The 16,861-nt window shown below is 44.3% G+C and overlaps 1 protein-coding gene across 1 annotated transcript in view; it reads right to left on the reverse strand.

Annotated features, from left to right (window-relative positions):
* Nucleotides 1-16,861, reverse strand: part of LOC141116665 (NACHT, LRR and PYD domains-containing protein 3-like) — a 722,006-nt gene that overhangs the window by 405,053 nt on the left and 300,092 nt on the right. Inside the window, exon 6 of the mRNA XM_073609057.1 lies at nt 2,240-3,929. Coding sequence (XP_073465158.1) covers nt 2,240-3,929 — 1,690 coding nt within the window. The remainder of the gene's footprint in view (nt 1-2,239; nt 3,930-16,861) is intronic.

Here is a 16,861-nt window from a genome sequence, read left to right on the forward strand (position 1 = left end):
CAGATGTTCAGGGGGTTACAGTGGTGGGGCAGATGTGCAGGGGGTTACAGTGGTGGGGCAGATGTTCAGGGGGTTACAGTGGTGGGGCAGATTTGCAGGGGGGACAGTGATCTGAGGTGTGAAGGTGCAACAACTGGAGCTGATCTGAGGCGTGAGTGCAGGATGTTCTCACTACTATTCAAGTCATTTACAGCATTTACTTTATAAAAAATCCTTTTCGTGATTGAGTGTGTGAAGTCGGCACTCTCAATTTCTTTGAAAATATTTTTCGGCACATTGTGCTCAAAAGTTTGCCTACCCCTGGTATAGAGAGATGGTGTACACAGATGGTGTACAGAACACCCCCAGAAAATGTCATGTCCTGCTTGTGTGATTGGCTCACTAATTTTCCCAGAAGTCTGCACTAAGATACAAGTCAGATTTTGGGCATCCCTGCAACAAAAATGTCATTTTTGGTGAGACACTACCAAAGGGAAATCACGTCTAAAGAGATGCAGACCCTGCCACTTTCCTTTTAGAGCCCTGGAAGTGCACCAGATGATTGATAATTATAAAATCACCCCCATTCACATTCACTCTGCACATGGACAAACAGCAATTTCTTCAGAATAACAAAAGCTATGAATCTGCAACAAAGTTTGTTACAATCCCTGCAATGTACATAGATCAACCAGAGCGGAGGGTTTTTTCAAAGGGTCGAATGAAGGATCCAGGGAAGGCTCCAAAATCGCAGCTGTATCAAAATCAATGGATGAAGGATGACCAGGGAGGAGAGGTGAGGGTTAGAAAAACACTGATCCATCAAAGTGTATAGGAATGCTTCTTATCTATGCTGATGTGACTTTTGTGAGATAACATAACAGGCTATGGGGCTGAATTCACACTGAAGTCCAACAGAAACCTTTTCCAAAATTGCACTGTGCTGAGATGATCAGAGGGACATCATTGAATATAATGTGATTTCCCTTGTCATACAATTTGTGAACCCAGGTTCGAGAACTTCTAAAGTAGCATTGAAGTTGCATCAAAGTCACATCAAATGTGCAAGCAAGTAGCACTGCATAGTCACACTGGAAATTGTATTTGGATAGTGGGAAGTGATATGGGGAAAACACAACACAAACGTGGCAAAAACACATCATGTGTTATGTTAAATGTAACAATACAGGAAAACCACTGCAACAATGCAACAAAAACTCATATGCATTTTTTGAATGTTTTTGATACAGAGCCGTGTGAAAGTAACCTAAAGCACACTGGTTTATTCACATATATTCATTCACACCCACTTTATAACATGCACTGAACCCACCCTGATCGGTTTTCTATCAATCAAAAGGTAAAAACCAACTTCATTCATCTCTTCTTTCTGGGTAAGATACAAAATTTCATAAGAAATGAATTTATCTTTTGGTTACAATGACCTACCACATGTTACCTCCAGAGGGTGTTGTAGGCCCAAATTACAGTACATAGCTGTCTGCATTAGATGGAGAGGGTTGTTGGTGGTATTCCCACCCTTTAACCTTCCTTTGCTGTATCCAAAAATAAAAAAAATAAAAGGTTTTGCCTTTAGTTCTACTTTGAAGTGGATGTAAACCCCATTCCTGAAAACTGACCTGGGCACATATATCTGTAGTGTTTACTTATCTCTCTTCAAAGCCCTGTGTCCAGTGTCTTTCTGCAGTTTCGTTCCTCTGTTATCAGCATGATAACTTCTGACACGCTCTTTGACACAGGAGATAAAAGCAGCTGGAAATTTGTGTCGGGGCGAGTGCTATAAATAGATTAGCAGAGAGCTTCTCTATTCACAGAACAGCTCTGCATGTTTCTTCCTTCCTCTGCCTATGTGGAGGGGGTGTGTGCCTTTCCTCCAATCATCTTACACACAGTGTATGCCCAGACTCTACACCCAGTGCTGGAACAGGAAGAAAACAATCTAACACAATGTTCACTTTTTAAACAGTGTATAAAGCTGGAGACAGCAGATATACATGTACAACGTATGTAGGAGGATTTGTTTCATCTCTGTGTATCATCTGAGGCTGTTCCCTTCACTGGGTATATGTGAGGGTTTACATTCACTATAAGTCTTATCTGATGTATTCAGATAAATAGATGTGTACAGTCTGCATATAACAGAAAACAAATCACACCGATAATTAGTCATTTCTCTGGAAAAAACACCTGAAAATACCAAATTATTACAGCAATGTGATTATTCAGATTAAATATTTACCTCAAACTCTTGATATTGTGTAGAGCCGGTATAAGTTTCCTCAATCCTTCACTCCGAATATTACATGACTCTAGATATACTTCTGTCCCTCTGCAGGATTGAAGGATAAAAGACAGCACAGAGTAGTCCAGAGGGCTGAGGGGGACCTCAGAAAAGTCAGCTTTGTTTGATCCAATACATTGTGCCACCAGAGCCTTATTCCTGCTCTCATAGAGATAGTAGAATACATTAAGAAGCTCTCTCTTGTGAAATCTTTGGTCTGCTATTTTCTTCTGGATCCAGGTGATGACATGTCTGGCAGCCTGAGTAGACAATTCTCCCACATGAAACTTTAACATGGATCTAGTAGAAGAGTCTGAGAGACCGCAGAGGAAACGGAGGAATATTTCAGCACGGCCGTCTTTGTAAGATTCAGCCTCATCAAGTGTTTTCTGTAATCTTTCAGGATTATTGTTCATAAAGTGGACTAAAGCAGCAAAAAACTCCTGAAGAGTGAGATGTAAGAAGGTGTAATCCACATCGGGAGGCTGACCAGATTCCATCATGAAAGATGAAAAGACATGATTATCATTTCTCACACTGAATGACTCCAGATGACGATCATCAAATACAATCATGTGATTCATGACTCCATGTTCTGCCATCCACCCAATAGAGGTCAGCAGTTCCCGGGCAGTGTGACCACCATCTTTATTCTGGCTATGATTGGCCAGAATGTTGGAGACAAAAGTCACAAAGAGTTGTGTCACGGTTTTGGGTAATGATGTCATCAGCTGATCAGTGATTGGTTGGGATCTGAAGCACATTGATAACACTGTACAGATGATCCAGCAGTATGATGGGATATAACAGAAAGTGTACAGCATGTCATTCTCCTCCACATAATGAAAAGCCTTCTCTGATAATTCCTCATTTCCAAAGAAATTATTGAAGAAGATCCGTCTGTCTCCATGGAGAAATCCCATGATCTCAGCTATTCTCTGGAAAACTCCGATATCCACTGATGCCACTCTGGTTGGACGGCTGGTTATCAGTACAGAGCAACCCTTAAGAAGACTTTGCCTCACCAAACTGACCACAATCTCACCAAAATCTGATCTCTGTTTTGGATTGGACAGTTTACTTGATGTGGAATCCATTTGGTAATTACTTTCATCTAATCCATCAAATATAAACAGAAGTCTCTCTGGATCTTGTAATATATCTCCAATCTGACTCTCCAGATATGGATATTGATGAAGAATCATCTCCTCCAAGCTGACCTCTCCCAGTCTATTAAGGTCCCGGAATCTGAAGAAGAAGAGAAAGGCAAATCTCTGGTAGTGTTTTCCGGTCACCCAGTCATAGACAAACTTCTGCATCAGTGTGGTCTTCCCTATTCCTGGCACTCCGCTCACCATTACTACATGTGGTACACATTGTGATTGGGGGTTCCATCGGAACAGCTTGTTGGGGGAAATGTGTTCCAGTCTAGTTTGTGTTTCCTTCAAGCATTCCTCATGTTTTACCCCAGTCTGTATTATCTCATTCTGGGAACGTTCCCTGAACTGATCAGTGGAGACTACAATCAGATCCACATAACGCTCATTGATGAGGAATCTTTGTGGTTCCAGGGTAGTTCCTGGAGGTCTATGCTCCACCAGAGTCTCAGTCTTCTCCATTAGATATTGTTTGTGCTTTTCCTTAATATCTGGAAATATAATGGAAATATTTTATGGATCAGGAGAAGTCAAGAATGTTGGTATCATTTTCTTCTGTATTGATCATAATATTAGTATGGTTTTATCATTACTACATTTTCATGTGAAATGATTACAATACAGATTACTTTGTGTGGTCATCCATATTACAGGAGAACAGAGATTTATTTTCTCAGCAATATATAAACACTTTTTATCCTTATAAAGACATGACAAGTACAGAAAAATACCGGATATACTTGTCCCCTAAATACCTCTTATGACAGAGAACACACAGCCCTAGACAGTTCAGGTTTTCTATACTCTATTACCTGAAAACCATGAAAGGAAGGAAATGGCGATCACAGTGATAAATAAATATCTTGATTTGGTTACAGATATAAAATGATGTCTTCAGTGGAAAAACATAATAATAGATTTCCAAAATGGGTAACAAAAAACAATACAAAGCAATATAGAAAGTCCAATGTGACAGTTCCCAACACCAAATAAGAGCTTCAATATAGAGATATCTTCTAGTTCTTCCCACCACTGGTGATCAAAGGATAGATGGCAGTTTTGATGGGGGCAGTCTTGATGGGGCAATTTGATGGGGCAGTTTTGATGGGGCAATTTGATGAGGGCAGTATGATGGGGCAATTTTCATGGGGCAATTTGATGGGGAAGTTTTGATGGGGGCAGTTTTGATGGGGGCAATATGATGGGGCAGTATGATGGGGCAATTTGATAGGGCAGTATGATGGGGGTAATTTTGATGGAGCAGTTTTGATGGGGCAATTTTGATGGGGGCAATCTGATGGGGCAGTTTTGATAGGGCAGTTTTGATGGGGTAGTATGATGAGGCAGTATTGATAGGGCAGTTTTGATGGGGCAGCTTTGATGGGGCAGTATGATGGGGCAATTTTGATGGGGGCAATATGATGGGGCAGTTTTCATAGGGCCGTTTTGATGGTGCAGTATGATGGGGCAATTTTGATGGTGGCAGTATGATGGGGCAATTTGATGGGGGGAGTTTTGATGATGGGGCAGTTTGATGTGGCAGTTTTGATGGGGCAATTTGATGAGGGCAGTATGATGGGGCAATTTTGATGGGGTAATTTGATGGGGCAGTTTTGATGGGGCAATATGATGGGGCAGTTTTGATGGGGCAGTATAATGGGGGCAATTTGATGGGGCAGTATGATGGGGGAAATTTTGATGGTGGCAGTATGATGGGGCAATTTGATTGGTCAATTTCGATGAGTCAATTTTGATGGTGGCAGTTTTGATGGCAGTGTTTTGATGGGGCAATTTTGATGGGGCAATATGATGGGGGTGTTTTGATGGGGCAATTTTGATAGGGCAGTTTTGATAGTGCAGTATGATGGGGCAGTATGATGGGGGCAATTTTGATGGTGGCAGTATGATGGGGCAATTTGATGGGGGAAGTTTTGATAATGGGGCAATTTGATGAGGGCAGTATGATGGGGCAATTTTGATGGGGCAATTTGATGGGGCAGTTTTGATGGGGGCAATATGATGGGGCAGTTTTGATGGGGCAGTTTAATGGGGGCAATTTGATGGGGCAGTATGATGGGGGCAATTTTGATGGTTGCAGTATGATGGGGCAATTTGATTGGTCAATTTTGATGTGTCAATTTTGAGGGTGGCAGTTTTGATGGGGGTGTTTTGATGGGGCAATTTTGATGGGGCAATATGATGGGGTGTTTTGATGGGGCAATTTTGATGGGGCAATATGATGGGGCAGTTTTGATGGGGCAGTATGATGGGGCAATTTTGATACGGGCAATATGATGGGTTAGTTTTAATAGGAAATTTTAAATGGGGCAGTTTTGAAGGGACAGTATGATGGGGCAGATTTGATGGGGCAGTATGATGGAGCAATTTTGATGGGGCAATTTTGATACATGCAATATGATGAGGCAGTTTTGATAGGGCAGTTTTGATGGGGCAGTTTTGATGGGACAGTATGATGGGAGCAGTTTTGATGGGGCAGTATGATGGGGCAATTTTAATGGGGGCAATTTTGATGAGGGCAATATGATGGGGCAGTTTTGATAGGACAGTTTTGATGGGGCAATATGATGGGGCAGTATGATGGGGCAATTTGACGGGGAAGTTTTGATGATGGGGCAGGTTTGATGATGGGGCAATTTTGATGGTGGCAGCATGATGGGACAGTTTTGATGGGGCCGTTTTGATGGGGCAGTATGATGGGGCAGTAGGATGGGGCAATTTTGATGGTGGCACTATGAAAGGGCAGTTTTGATGGGGCAGTGTTATGGGGGCAATTTGATGGGGCAGTATGATGGGGCAATTTTAATGGTGGCAGTATGATGGGGCAGGTTTGATGGGGGCAGTATGATGGGGACAATTTGATGGGGCAGTTTTGATGGGGACAGTTTTGATGGGGGCAATATGATGGGGCAGTTTTGATGGGGCAGTATGATGGGGCAGTTTTGATGGGGCAATTTTGATGGGGCAGTATGATGGGGCAGTTTTGATGGGGGCATTACGATGGGGCAATTTTGATGGTGGCAGTATGATGGGGCAATTTGATGGGGGCAGTATGATGGGGCAATTTTGATGGGGCAGTATGAGGGGGGCAGTATGATGGGGCAGTTTTGATGGGGCAGTATGATGGGGGCAATTTGATGGGTCAATGTTGATGGGGCAATTTTGATGGTGCATTTTAATGGGGAAATTTTGAAGAGGCAATATTGATGGGGGCAGTTTTAAGGGGGCAGTATGATGGGGCAATTTTGAGGGGGCAATTTTGATGGGGCAGTTTAATGGGGCAGATTCGATGGGGCAGTATGATGGGGCAATTTTTATGGGGAAATATGATGGGGCAGTTTTGATAGGGCAGTTTTGATGGGGCAGTATAATGGGGCATTATGATGGGGGCAATTTTGATGGGGCATTTTTGATAGGGGCAATTTTGATGGAGCAGTAGGATGGGAGCAATTTGATGGGGCAGTGTGATGGGGCAATTTGATGGGGCAGTATGATGGGGCAATTTTGATGGTGGCAGTATGATGGGGCAGTTTTGATGGGGGTAGTTTTGATGGGGGCAGTATGATGGGGACAATTTGATGGGGGCAATTTGATGGGGCAGTTTTGATGGGGGCAATTTTGATGGGGCAATATGATGGGGCAGGTATGATAGGGCAGTATGATGGGGCAATTTGATGTGGCAGTATGATTGGGCAATTTTGATGGGCGCATTTTGATGGGGGCAGTTTTGATGGGGGCATTATGATGGGGTAGTTTTGATGGGGAATTTTGATGGCGGTATGATGGGGCAATTTGATGAGTGCAAATTGATGGGGACAATTTTGATGATGGGGCTGTTTTGATGGGGCAATTTTAATGGGGGCATTATGATGGGGCAGTATAATGGGGCAGTTTTGATGGGACAGTATGATGGGGGCAATTTTGATGGGGGCAACTTGATGGGTCAATTTTGATGGGGCAATTTTGATGGGGCAATTTTGATGGGGCAGTATGATGGGGTCAGTAGGATGGGGGCAATTTGATGGGGCAGTGTTATAGGGGCAATTTTTGTTTTTGTTTTTTTTGGGGTTTTTTGCCACACCAGCAAGATTTTTCTCTGGGAGTCATGTTTCATTTTTAAGTTTCAAACATTGTCCCTTCACTTCTTCACATCATAGTGGCAACTTTTACCCATTATTTTACAAAACTTTTACAACACAAAAAGTACCCTTAGTGCGCTGAGATGCACTCTAGTTTTAACATCTCTACCAAAAACACCCCCTCCCCACCCCCACCCCAAACCACCCCTCCTTTCTTCCATCCCCGTCTACCACTCCTTATCTTTACACCTCCTGTCTTCCCGAGTGATCCCTCATCTCCCTCTAAGCCGTTTACCACAATCTAGCCGATTCCTCCACCCTTAACTAAGTACCCCATATCTCGGCAGCTCTCAGAGAGTCTTTGAACTCCACCCATTCCCTCCACTTCATCTCGAAGGACTCCATTTTCATCCCTTCACTGAACCTAAGATATTCTAGGCTGTAGATTTCATTGATTTTATTAAACCATTCTCTTATCAATGGTCTTCCTTTCTTGTGCCAATACATAGGAATGAGGCTCTTAGCCGTGTCATTGAGCTGTGGGACTAGCGTTTTTAATTATATCTCTATAGGCAATTTACTCTTATGGAATAGGCATTCCCAGGGGTCGTCCAAGATATCCGTGTTGTTGGTAATCTCTTTAATTATCTATACTTATATTTCCCTTACTTCCCCACAAAATTTTTCCTCCAAAATTTTCTAATTTCTGGGCAGTGATGGGGCAATATGATGGGGCAGTTTTGATGGGGCAGTTTGATGGGGGCAGTATGATGGGGCAATTTTGATGGTTGCAGTATGATGGGGCAGTTTTGATGGGGGTAGTTTTGATGGGGGCAGTATGATGGGGGCAATTTGATGGGGCAGTTTTGATGGGGCAATATGATGGGGCAGGTATGATAGGGCAATTTTGATGGGGGCATTTTGATGGGGCAGTTTTGATGGGGGCATTATAATGGGGCAATTTTGATGGGAACATTTTGATGGGGCAGTATGATGGGGCAGTTTTGATGGGGCAGTATGATGGGGCAATTTTGATGGTGGCAGTATGATGGGGCAATTTGATGAGTGCAAATTGATGAGGACAATTTGGATGATGGGGCTGTTTTTCTTTTCTTTTGTGTCAGTATTTACTATATTTTTATGTGCTAGTATGATACTAGCCCTCATGCACATGGACTTTGTTTTATTTATTTATTTTATTTTGTTAATTTTTTTTGTACCCACACTGTATTTGTCACTCATTTCATAGCTTTTTATACGTTTTAGGCTATTTTGTTTCTTCAGTTTATTCGGATTTAGTGCTCATTAGACTGCACTTTATTACATTTCATCACACTTTTATATTTTGTATAATTTTTCCATTTTGCCTTTTGGAACTGATGACTCATTGTTTGAGCACTTTGTACTACAAGGTGGTGGGACTGTTCACCATTTATTTATTTTTCTTGGAGTCACTAATAAGAATTTGCTGAGTTACCACATATGTGCTAGTATGATACTAGCCCTTTTGCACTGAGATTTTTCTTTTCTTCTGTTTCAGTATTTACATTATATTTTTATGTGCTAGTATGATACTAGCCCTCATGCTCATTATACCTTTATATTTTGTATAATTTTTTCATTTTTCATTCACCTCTCTATATATTTGAGCTAGCCCCTTCCCCTTCCTCCTCCTTCCTTCCCCTCTTATCACAGCGCAATCACCACTTACTTTATTCACAGTATGAGGGGGCAGTTTTGATGGGGCAGTATGATGGGGGCAATTTTGATGGGGGCAACATGATGGGACAACTTGATGAGGGCAAGTTGATGGGTTAATTTTGATGGGGCAATTTTGATGTTGGCAGTATGATGGGGTAATTTTGACAGGGCAGTTTTGATGTGGCAATTTTGATGGGGCGATTTTGATGGGGCGATTTTGATGGCGCACTATGATAGGTCAATTTTGATGGGGTAGTATGATGGGGCAGTATGATGGGGCAATTTTGATGGTGGCAGTATGACGGGGCAATTTGATGGGGGCAGTTTTGATGGGGCAGTATGATGGGGCAATTTTGATGGTGGCAGGATGATGGGGCAGTTTTGATGGTAGCAATTTTGATGGGGCAGTATGATGGGGCAATTTTGATGGAACAGTATGATGGGGCAGTAGGATGGGGAAAATTGATGGGGCAGTTTTAATGGGGGCAATATGATGGGGTAATTTTGATGGGGGAAATATGATGGGGCAGTATGATGGGGCAGTATGATGGGGCAGTTTTGAGGGGGGCAGTTTTGATGGGGTAATTTGATGGGGCAGTTTTGATGGGGCAGTTTTGAAGGGGCAGTATGGTGGGGGCAATTTTGATGGTGGCAGTATGATGGGGCAGTATGATGGGGCAGTTTTGATGTGGCAATTTTGATGGGGCAATTTTGATGGTGGCAGTATGATGGTGCAGTTTGATGGGGCAATTTGATGGGGACAGTTTTGATGGGGCAGTTTTGATGGGGCAATATGATGGAGCAGTTTTGATAGGGATGTTTTGATGGGGCAGTATGATGGGGCAGTTTTAATGGGGCAGTGTGATGGGGCAGTTTTGATAGGGCAGTTTTGATGGGGCAGTTTTGATGGGGCAGTATGATTGGGCAATTTTGATGGGGGCAATATGATGGGGCAGTTTTGATAGGGCAGTTTTGATGGTGCAGTATGATGGGGCAGTATGATGGGGACAATTTTGATGGTGGCAGTATGATGGGGCAATTTTATGGGGGCAATTTGATGGGGGAAGTTTTGATAATGGGGCAATTTGATGGGGCAGTTTTGATGGGGCAATATGATAAGGGCAGTATGATGGGGCAGTTTTGAAGGGGCAGCTTTAATGGGGGCAATATGATGGGGCATTTTTGATGGGGCATTATGATGGGGCAATTTTGATGGGGCAGTATGAGGGGGGCAGTATGATGGGGCAGTTTTGATGGGGCAGTATGATGGCAGCAATTTTGATGGGGGCAATCAAATGGGGCAACTTGATGGGTCGGTTTTGATGGGGCAATTTTGATGGGGCATTTTAATGGGGAGATTTTGATGGGGCAATTTTGATGGGCAATATTGATGGGGCAGTATGATGGGGCAGTTTTAATGGGGCAGTATGATGGGGCAATTTTGATGGGGGCAATTTTGATGGGGCAATATGATGGGGCAGTTTTAATGGGGCAGTACAATGGGGCAGTTTTGATGGGGACAATTTGATGGGGCAGTGTTATGGGGCAATTTTGATGGGGCAGTTTTGATGGGGGTAGTTTTGATGGGGGCAGTATGATGGGGACAATTTGATGGAGGCAATTTGATAGGGCAGTTTTGATGGGGGCAAAATGAGGGGGCAGGCATGATAGGGCAGTTTTAAAGGGGGTATTATGATGGTGCAGTTTTGATGGGGAAATTTTGATGGGGCAGTATGATAGGGCAGTTTTGATGGGGCAATTTTCATGGTGGCAGTAGGATGGGGACATTTGATGAGTGCAAATTGATGGGGACAATTTTGATGGGGCTGTTTTGATGGGACAATTTTGATAGGGGCATTATGATGGGGCAATTTTGATGGGACAGTATGAGGGGGCAGTATGATGGGGGCAGTTTTGATGGGGCAATATGATGGGGCAGTATGATGGGGCAGTATGAAGGGGCAGTATGATGGGGCAACTTGATGGGGGCAATTTGATGGGTCAATTTTGATCTGGCAATTTTGATGGTGGCAGTATGATGGGGCAATTTTGACAGGGCAGTTTTGATGTGGCAATTTTGATGGGGCAGTTTTGATGGGGCGATTTTGATGGCGCACTATGATAGGTCAATTTTGATGGGGTAGTATGATGGGGCAGTATGATGGGGCAATTTTGATGGTGGCAGTATGACGGGGCAATTTTGATGGTGGCAGTATGACGGGGCAATTTGATGGGGGCAGTTTTGATGGGGCAGTATGATGGGGCAATTTTGATGGTGGCAGCATGATGGGGCAGTTTGATGGGGCAATTTTGATGGCGCACTGATAGGTCAATTTTGATGAGGCAGTGTTTATGGGGTAGTATGATGGGGCAGTATGATGGGGCAATTTTGATGGTGGCAGTATGATGGGGCAATTTGATGGGGGCAGTTTTGATGGGGCAGTATTATGGGGCAGTATGATGGGGCAATTTTGAAGGTGGCAGCATGATGGGGCAGTTTTGATGGGGGCAGTTTTGATGGGGCAATTTTGATGGGGCAGTATGAGGGGACAGTTTTGATGGGGCAGTATGATGGGGCAATTTTGATGGGGGCCATATGATGGGGCAACTTGATGGGGGCAAGTTGATGGGGCAATTTTGATGGTGGCAGTATGATGGGGCAATTTTGACAGGGCAGTTTTGATGTGGCAATTTTGATGGGGCAATTTTGATGGCGCAATTTTGATGGCGCACTATGATAGGTCAATTTTGATGAGGCAGTTTTTATGGGGTAGTATGATGGGGCAATTTTGATGGTGGCAGTATGATGGGGCAATTAAATGGGGGCAGTTTTGATGAGGCAATATGATGGGGCAGTATGATGAGGCAATTTTGATGGGGCAGTGGGATGGGGAAAATTGATGGGGCAGTTTTAATGGGGGCAATATGATGGGGCAATTTTGATGGTGGCAGTATGATGGGGCAATTTTGATGGGGGCAGTATGATGGGGCAGTTTTGATGGGGCAAATTTGATGGGGCAGCTTTGATGGGGCAGTATGGTGGGGGCAATTTTGATGGTGGCAGTATGATGGTGCAGTTTGATGGGGCAATTTGATGGGGACAGTTTTGATGGGGCAATATGATGGGGCAGTTTTGATAGGGCAGTATGATGGGGCAGTATGATGGGGCAACTTTGATGGGGCAATTTTGATATGGGCAATATGATGGGGCAGTATGATGGGGCAGTTTTGATAGGGCAGTTTTGATGGGGCAGTATGATGGGGCATTTTTAAAGGGGGCAATTTTAATGGGGCAATTTTGATGGGGGCAATATGATGGGGCATTTTTGATACGGCATTTTGATGGTGCAGTATGATGGGGCAATTTTGATGGTGGCAGTATGATGGGGCAATTTTGATGGGGGCATTTTGATGGGGGCAGTATGATGGGGCAAATTTGATGGGGCAGTATGGTGGGGGCAATTTTGATGGTGGCAGTATGATGGTGCAGTTTGATGGGGCAATTTGATGGGGACAGTTTTGATGGGGCAATATGATGGGGCAGTTTTGATAGGGCAGTTTTGATGGGGCAGTATGATGGGGCAACTTTGATGGGGGTAATTTTGATATGGGCAATATGATGGGGCAGTATGATGGGGCAGTTTTTATAGGGCAGTTTTGATGGGGCAGTATGATGGGGCATTTTTAATGGGGCAATTTTGATGGGGGCAATATGATGGGGCATTTTTGATACGGCATTTTGATGGTGCAGTATGATGGGGCAATTTTGATGGTGGCAGTATGATGGGGCAATTTTATGGAGGAAATTTGATGGGGGAAGTTTTGATGATGGGGCAATTTGATGGGGCGGTTTTGATGGGGCAATTTGATGAGGGCAGTATGATGGGGCAATTTGATGAGGGCAGTGTGATGGGGCAATTTGATGAGGGCAGTATGATGGGGCAATATGATGGGGCAGTTTTGATGGGGCAATATGATGGGGCAGTTTTGATGGGGCAGTATGATGGGGGCAATTTGATGGGGCATTATGATGGGGCAATTTTGATGTGGCAGTATGAGGGGGCAGTATGATGGGGGCAGTTTTGATGGGGCAGTATGATGGTGGCAATTTTTATGGGGGCAATATAATGGGTCAACTTGATGGGGGCAATTTGATCAGTCAGTTTTGATGGGGCAATTTTGATGGGGCGTTTTAATGGGGCAATTTTGATGGGGCAATTTTGATGGGGCAATATTGATGGGGCAGTATGATGGGGGCAGTTTTAATGGGGCAGTATCATGGGGCAATTTTGATGGGGGCAATTTTGATGGGGGCAATATGATGGGGCAGTTTTGATGGGGCAGTATAATGGGGCAATTTTGATGGGGCAGTTTGATGGGGCAATTTTTATGGGGCAATATGATGGGGCAGTTTTGATAGGGCAGTTTTGATAGGGCAGTATGATGGGGTCATTATGATGGGGGCAATTTTGATGGTGGCAGTTTTGATGGGGCAATTTTGATGGGGTATTTGTGATGGGGCAATTTTGATGGGGCAGTATGATTGGGCATTTTGATGGTGGCAGTATGATGGGGCAGTTTTGATTGGGGTAGTTCTGATGGGGGCAGTATGATGGGGACAATTTGATGGAGGCAATTTGATGGGGCAGTTTTGATGGGGGCAAAATGATGGGGCAGGTATGATAGGGCAGTTTTAAAGGGGGCATTATGATGGTGCAGTTTTGAAAGGGAAATTTTGATGGGGCAGTATGATGGGGCAGTTTTGATGGGGCAATTTTGATGGTGGCAGTATGATGGGGACATTTGATGAGTGCAAATTGATGGGGACAATTTTGATGGGGCTGTTTTGATGGGGCAATTTTTATAGGGGCATTATGATGGGGCAATTTTGATGGGACAGTATGAGGGGGCAGTATGATGGGGGCAGTTTTGATGGGGCAGTATGATGGGGCAATATGATGGGGCAGTATGATGGGGCAACTTGATGGGGGCAATTTGATGGGTCAATTTTGATGGGGCAATTTTTTATGGTGGCAGTATAATGGGGCAATTTTGACAGGGCAGTTTTGATGTGGCAATTTTGATGGGGCAGTTTTGATGGGGCAATGTTGATGGCGCACTATGATAGGTCAATATTGATGAGGCAGTTTTTATGGGGTAGTATGATGGGGCAATTTTGATGGTGGCAGTATGATGGGGCAATTTGATGGGGCAGTATGATGGGGCAGTATGATGGGGAAATTTTGATGGTGGCAGCATGATGGGGCAGTTTTGATGGGGCAATTTTGATGGGGGCAGTTTTGATGGGGCAATTTTGATGGGGCAGTATGACTGGGGCAATTTTGATGGGGCAGTATGATGGGGCAACTTGATGGGGGCAAGTTGATGGGGCAATTTTGATGGTGGCAGTATGATGGGGCAATTTTGACAGGGCAGTTTTGATGTGGCAATTTTGATGGCGCAATTTTGATGGCGCAATTTTGATGGCGCACTATGATAGGTCAATTTTGATGGGGCAGTTTTTATGGGGTAGTATGATGGGGCAATTTTGATGGTGGCAGTATGATGGGGCAATTAAATGGGGGCAGTTTTGATGAGGCAGTATGATGGGGCAGTATGATGTGGCAATTTTGATGGGGCAGTGGGATGGGGAAAATTGATGGGGCAGTTTTAATGGGGGCAATATGATGGGGCAATTTTGATGGTGGCAGTATGATGGGGCAATTTTGATGGGGGCAGTATGATGGGGCAGTTTTGATGGGGCAAATTTGATGGGGCAGCTTTGATGGGGCAGTATGGTGGGGGCAATTTTGATGGTGGCAGTATGATGGTGCAGTTTGATGGGGCAATTTGATGGGGACAGTTTTGATGGGGCAATATGATGGGGCAGTTTTGATAGGGCAGTTTTGATGGGGCAGTATGATGGGGCAGTTTTGATGGGGCAACTTTGATGGGGGCAATTTTGATATGGGCAATATGATGGGGCAGTATGATGGGGCAGTTTTGATAAGGCAGTTTTGATGGGGCAGTATGATGGGGCATTTTTAATGGGGCAATTTTGATGGGGCAATTTTGATGGGGGCAATATGATGGGGCATTTTTGATACGGCATTTTGATGGTGCAGTATGATGGGGCAATTTTGATGGTGGCAGTATGATGGGGCAATTTTGATGGGGGCATTTTGATGGGGGCAGTATGATGGGGCAAATTTGATGGGGCAGTTTTGATGGGGCATTATGGTGGGGGCAATTTTGATGGTGGCAGTATGATGGTGCAGTTTGATGGGGCAATTTGATGGGGACAGTTTTGATGGGGCAATATGATGGGGCAGTTTTGATAGGGCAGTTTTGATGGGGCAGTATGATGGGGCAACTTTGATGGGGGTAATTTTGATATGCGCAATATGATGGGGCAGTATGATGGGGCAGTTTTGATGGGGCAGTATGATGGGGCAGTTTTGATGGGGCAGTATGATGGGGCAGTTTTGATGGGGCAGTTTTGATGGGGCAGTATGATGGGGCATTTTTAATGGGGCAATTTTGATGGGGCAATTTTGATGGGGGCAATATGATGGGGCATTTTTGATACGGCATTTTGATGGTGCAGTATGATGAGGCAATTTTGATGGTGGCAGTATGATGGGGCAATTTTATGGAGGAAATTTGATGGGGGAAGTTTTGATGATGGGGCAATTTGATGGGGCGGTTTTGATGGGGCAATTTGATGAGGGCAGTATGATGGGGCAATTTGATGGAGGCAATTTGATGGGGCAGTTTTGATGGGGGCAAAATGATGGGGCAGGTATGATAGGGCAGTTTTAAAGGGGGCATTATGATGGTGCAGTTTTGAAAGGGAAATTTTGATTGGGCAGTATGATGGGGCAGTTTTGATGGGGCAATTTTGATGGTGGCAGTATGATGGGGACATGAGTGCAAATTGATGGGGACAATTTTGATGGGGCTGTTTTGATGGGGCAATTTTTATAGGGGCATTATGATGGGGCAATTTTGATGGGACAGTATGAGGGGGCAGTATGATGGGGGCAGTTTTGATGGGGCAGTATGATGGGGCAATATGATGGGGCAGTATGATGGGGCAACTTGATGGGGGCAATTTGATGGGTCAATTTTGATGGGGCAATTTTGATGGTGGCAGTATAATGGGGCAATTTTGACAGGGCAGTTTTGATGTGGCAATTTTGATGGGGCAGTTTTGATGGGGCAATGTTGATGGCGCACTATGATAGGTCAATATTGATGAGGCAGTTTTTATGGGGTAGTATGATGGGGCAGTATGATGGGGCAATTTTGATGGTGGCAGTATGATGGGGCAATTTGATGGGGCAGTATAATGGGGCAGTATGATGGGGAAATTTTGATGGTGGCAGCATGATGGGGCAGTTTTGATGAGGTCAATTTTGATGGGGGCAGTTTTGATGGGGCAATTTTGATGGGACAGTATGACTGGGGCAATTTTGATGGGGCAGTATGATGGGGCAGTAGGATGGGGCAGTAGGATGGGGAAAATTGATGGGGCAGTTTTGATGGGGGCAATATGATAGGGCAATTTTGATGAAGGCAGTATGATGGGGTAGTTTTGATGGGGGCAGTATGATGGGGAAATA

This window comes from Aquarana catesbeiana, linkage group LG13, assembly GCF_042186555.1.
Source record: "Aquarana catesbeiana isolate 2022-GZ linkage group LG13, ASM4218655v1, whole genome shotgun sequence".
NCBI lineage: Eukaryota > Metazoa > Chordata > Amphibia > Anura > Ranidae > Aquarana > Aquarana catesbeiana.